A 4,468-nucleotide genomic window follows, 5' to 3' on the forward strand; every position below is an offset into this window, starting at 1 on the left:
TCCGTCGTACAAATGTAATAAGAAATCATTTTGTTTTTGTATTTCCAAGTATTTTTCCCTTTAAATTGCTGTCAATCAAATTGTCGCAGACAGTTTCTGTTTGAATTAATGAACCGTTTTTTAATAAATAAATGCAATTTTAAGCTATATTTCTATAAATGTCCATCATGGAAAATATGCCTCAATAACATGTTAAAAACACAATTTTCATTGGAGTGGGTCTCTGAATAAAATCACTGGAAAGGATTTGAAACTTCTTGTTAAATATATTTTCAGCGAAACAATCAATTTCAAACTAGCCCTTTTTTGTTGTAGGGGGACTCTGGAGGCCCCCTGATTTATCAGGACCATATTTCAGGTCGCTTCCAACTGTATGGCATCACCTCATGGGGAGATGGCTGCGGAGAAAGAGGCAAACCTGGAGTTTACACGCGAGTGACGGCGTTCTCTGACTGGATTCAAGCAGAGATTCAGAGTTAGTAAAATCCCATCAAACAAACGTATTTTTCATTAGACATCAGAACAGTTCAGTCACATTCTTTTCTTTTTAGAGTCAGTTGGGAGTCGGGAGCCGACATGTCCAGATCTTCTGAAGACAACTGACATGACGGAGGAGGAGCAGCGGTTAGAGTTTGGCTCTCTGTGTCGATTCTACACCCTGACCTGTCCTCAGGGTCAGTCTGTCAGCTCCTGCAGCCAAATGGCTGAAGAAAAGTGTCTCAACCGCTTCAAGAAATGCCGTAAGTTTGGGAATTCAAGTTTTTTAATGCACAATTGGGCTGGGTACTACCAAAGTGCTAACTAAAAAGCACAGATGATTCAGTCTTGATTCATATTTGATTTCATTAAATATCCCAAAGTTCCATGCAAATGTATGGAAGTCTTTCTGTTCCACCAATTCTGCATTTTTTTAATTTTCTTTCTGAATTTTTTAAACCTTTGAATTTAACACTTCAGATGAGGTGCTGCAAAACACTCAATTTAATATTGACAAAGATAGTTAATATATTTGATTATAAGCGGTTTATTAATATGGCTTTGTAGACAATAACCACACTTTACATGTCAATAAATCATACTATGTATGTGAATGAATCATCTTCAGCTTTTTGTGCTAATAAATGTTTTACTAACGCCCTATAAACCCATTAACAATGTTTACTAATGTGTTAATAATGCTTGTTAATAAATCTTCTTATAGAGTGTTACCAAATTTTCTTTCTGAATTTTTTAAACCTTTGAATTTTCTTTTTGACATTTTTTTTACCCATTCATTTTCAATGGCCCAGAAATTTGATGGAGAAATTAGATGGAAAAATAAATTAATGGAAAAAAAATTGATGGAAAAACTTGCATTTTCTTCCTCATTAGATCAATCTAGTCAATTTAAGAGCACATCAATAGCCAGCCAATCAAAATCCAACTTTTATTGGTTGCGAAAACATTTACTTTACTAACAAAAGTGGGACTTTCATTAATTAAATTAGGAGATGTTCCATAAAAAACTGACCTAAAGCTGTTTTTGGCTTTAAAAATTACAGCAATACAGAGATTTAATGACTTTGATTTTATTTAATTTCAACTATTAATGGTTGAGTTTTTTCATTTTCTTCCCCTCTCACTTTCTGTCACCCAGAGCTGCGCTCCTTCCTGCAGAGCTTGTTGGACTTGCTCCAGAGGGCTGAGGATTACATCAGAGATCGCGTGGACTTGACCTTCTTCACGCAGACGCTGCCTCAGCTTGTGGAGCACATCTACAACACCGCTTTCACTCACAGCAGAGAGAAACGAGACCTCAGCCTGATCCCCGGCCTCACGCCCACTAAAGGTACAGAACTTTGGTCCATGTTTGAGCAAAAAGACGAGTGGAGCCGTTTCACCTCTTGTGGTTCTGAGTTCGTGCTTCTTTGTCAAATGTATTTTGTAGAACATGTTGGTGCTGTGAAGTCAGCAGAGCTGGATCCACCAGCTTTATTCAGGGATGTCGGATCATCGGTGGACGACTGGGAGAATTATCTGAGGGATGTAGCGACTGATGTGGAGGACCTACATCCTGAAGACTCAGCAGAACGACAAGAGGACAACCTGTTTTTACAGGTTTGTTGTTAAAAATCTAAATTTACAAATATTAAAATGGATTTGTTAAAGTTGGAAAAAGAAAATCAAAATTGATAAAGATGGAAAGAATATTGCTGATGTTTCTGCTTGTTCACAACAGTCACAAGATTCCTTGGTGCAGCAGCTCGCCGTACAATACCCAACAATCATTTCATCTCTTCTCTCCAAACTGGGCTCTAAAGCTCCTCCTCCCATGCTGCACCTCGACTTTGTTCATCTCCTGGAAGATCTTCCAAACAGTCCATCTTCTTTGACTTCACCCACCAGCACGCCGACCCTTTCTGATCCAAACCTTAAAGAACGTTGGTCACGTCTGTCCGCCTGGATAAGCGAAACTCAACAGTTGAGGACACGGGATGATGTAGAAGTAAAGTCTCCGACGCAGACAGTTCCTGCCGTCCAGCAAGGCATCGGTGACGCTCGCACAGACGCTTCTCAGCCCAGACGTGCTGTCAAGCCTTTGAATCTCCACCGGAAATACAGGAGTCTTCTTCAAAAGAGACAGACAGCTGTCGCCAGTGGGAAAAGTAAGTTTCACTCCTCTTTCTGACAGAAATATAATTCAAGTCTCACTCCGATTCTAACTATGATTATGTCGTTTTTTTTAGCCAGAATAATTATTGTTTTCTAGTATGTACTTTCAGAATTTTTTTTAAATTAAAAAAAGTCAAATAGGGACTTTAATTTTCCTATCATATGTCCTCCATTATCAGAAAAATACCACGAGAACATGTTAAAAACACCTTTTTTTAATCAGAGTAGGTCTTTAGAGTGAACTGTTTAACCCTAATAGTGTCATTGATGGCACTTATACACAAACTCTTTAACGTATTGTAACTTTTCAACCATTAATCGATCATTAAAAGTGGATTTGCTTTCCAAACAATCTATAAAATTTTGTGTCCTTACAGTTTGTCCCGGACTAAGGGAGTCCTCACAGCAAATAGTCCAAATCACAGACTCGTACAGCTGGGTTTTAAACATCCCAAGCAAGAATTTGCACATGAACTTCCAAGAGGTAAATAAATATATGAGAAGAATTTGCTTTTGCCTTATGATCAGCACCCTTTAACGGGATCTTTTGTTTTCCTAAAGGTGCTAGTGGATCTAAACTCCAAAAACGATCGAGGACTTTATCAGGCGCGGATCAAAGCTGTGGTGGGCGGACGGCCTTTGACCTTTTACAGCCTCGTGGGCCTGGAGAACGAATCCTTCTATCGCAGTTTGCCAAGAGTCCTCGCTTTGGCACTGGAGGCTCTCAAGACTTAAAGTGGAAAACGAGGATTTTAGGTTTTTCACCTGGACTGCTTTGGAACTGAAAAGGTCCATTTTGACTGGATTCTGGTGCACCGCAGCAGTTTCCTGTGAACAGCTTCAGTTTGATTTCCCCTCTTTGACTCCAAGAATGTATGCCGTTTTGGGCCATCGTCCACGCCACAGATTTTCATGTGGTTGGAGGAAAAAGACACTTTTAACTTATGAATCTGTATAAAATAAGTTATTGATCTTGCCTTTTACAAACCATGAGCTTCTTGGGAAGCTTTGATAATAATTGTGTTATTCTTACAATATTTATTTGTAAAAAGAAAGTGTTTGTATTTTTGTAAAGAAATATATATATATACATATATGAATAAACTGCTGTGAGTAAAATTGCAGTTTTTTACTTTAATTTGATTTTTTTAAATAAACATCAAAAATAACATATTTAAGACGGTCACAACTAATTTTAGTCTCTAAACTCAAAATTTGATGTAAAAACAACAGAGTAATTTAGCCTTTTTTGACTTGTGGAATTGAGTTTTTAATTAAGCTTCAGTTCTTTACATCTTTCTGATGACTGATCATGTGGAGAAAACTGACTATCATATCAAAATCATTATCTTTAAATAACAAGACCAAAGTGTCACGCTAAAAATTCAACATAACAGTGATTCTTATATAAAGATATGTAAACTCCAGGGTATAATTCAGATGTTTTTCTCTTAATTTCACTCCAAAAATGTCAAAAAAAAAAATATTTTTTACTATTTTTTGACACTAAAGCAGACACGTCCAAAATTTGGGGGTCCTATCATAAGCACTACTTTCTAAGAACTATGATTTCTTGATTGTGATTGGCTAAACTAGTCAACCCCTGGTAACAACCTGGGGAGCTTTAAGGGCCAAACGAGAAGAACCAATTTATTTGTTTATAAATAGAAGTTTACAGTAAGCATTTAATAGAGAATAATACAACATTATACATGAAACTAGAGTTAATTAATTAACTAATTTCTTAGGGACAGTGCACATTAAAATCATTGCATGCAATGAGCCAGAATTAGGCCAGCTGCTTTTTTCATCTGTT

The 4,468-nt window shown here is 37.1% G+C and overlaps 1 protein-coding gene across 1 annotated transcript in view; it reads left to right on the forward strand.

The window, feature by feature from the left end:
- prss56 (serine protease 56) overlaps positions 1-3,771 on the forward strand; it is a 10,585-nt gene extending 6,814 nt beyond the window's left edge. The window contains exons 8-14 of the mRNA XM_024274446.2: positions 316-475; positions 552-740; positions 1,637-1,828; positions 1,928-2,097; positions 2,219-2,645; positions 3,030-3,136; positions 3,214-3,771. Of these exons, the coding sequence (XP_024130214.1) occupies positions 316-475; positions 552-740; positions 1,637-1,828; positions 1,928-2,097; positions 2,219-2,645; positions 3,030-3,136; positions 3,214-3,387 (1,419 nt within the window). The 3' untranslated portion in view covers positions 3,388-3,771. The remainder of the gene's footprint in view (positions 1-315; positions 476-551; positions 741-1,636; positions 1,829-1,927; positions 2,098-2,218; positions 2,646-3,029; positions 3,137-3,213) is intronic.
- The last annotated feature ends 697 nt before the right edge of the window (positions 3,772-4,468 follow it).

This window comes from Oryzias melastigma, linkage group LG17 (genome assembly GCF_002922805.2).
Source record: "Oryzias melastigma strain HK-1 linkage group LG17, ASM292280v2, whole genome shotgun sequence".
NCBI lineage: Eukaryota > Metazoa > Chordata > Actinopteri > Beloniformes > Adrianichthyidae > Oryzias > Oryzias melastigma.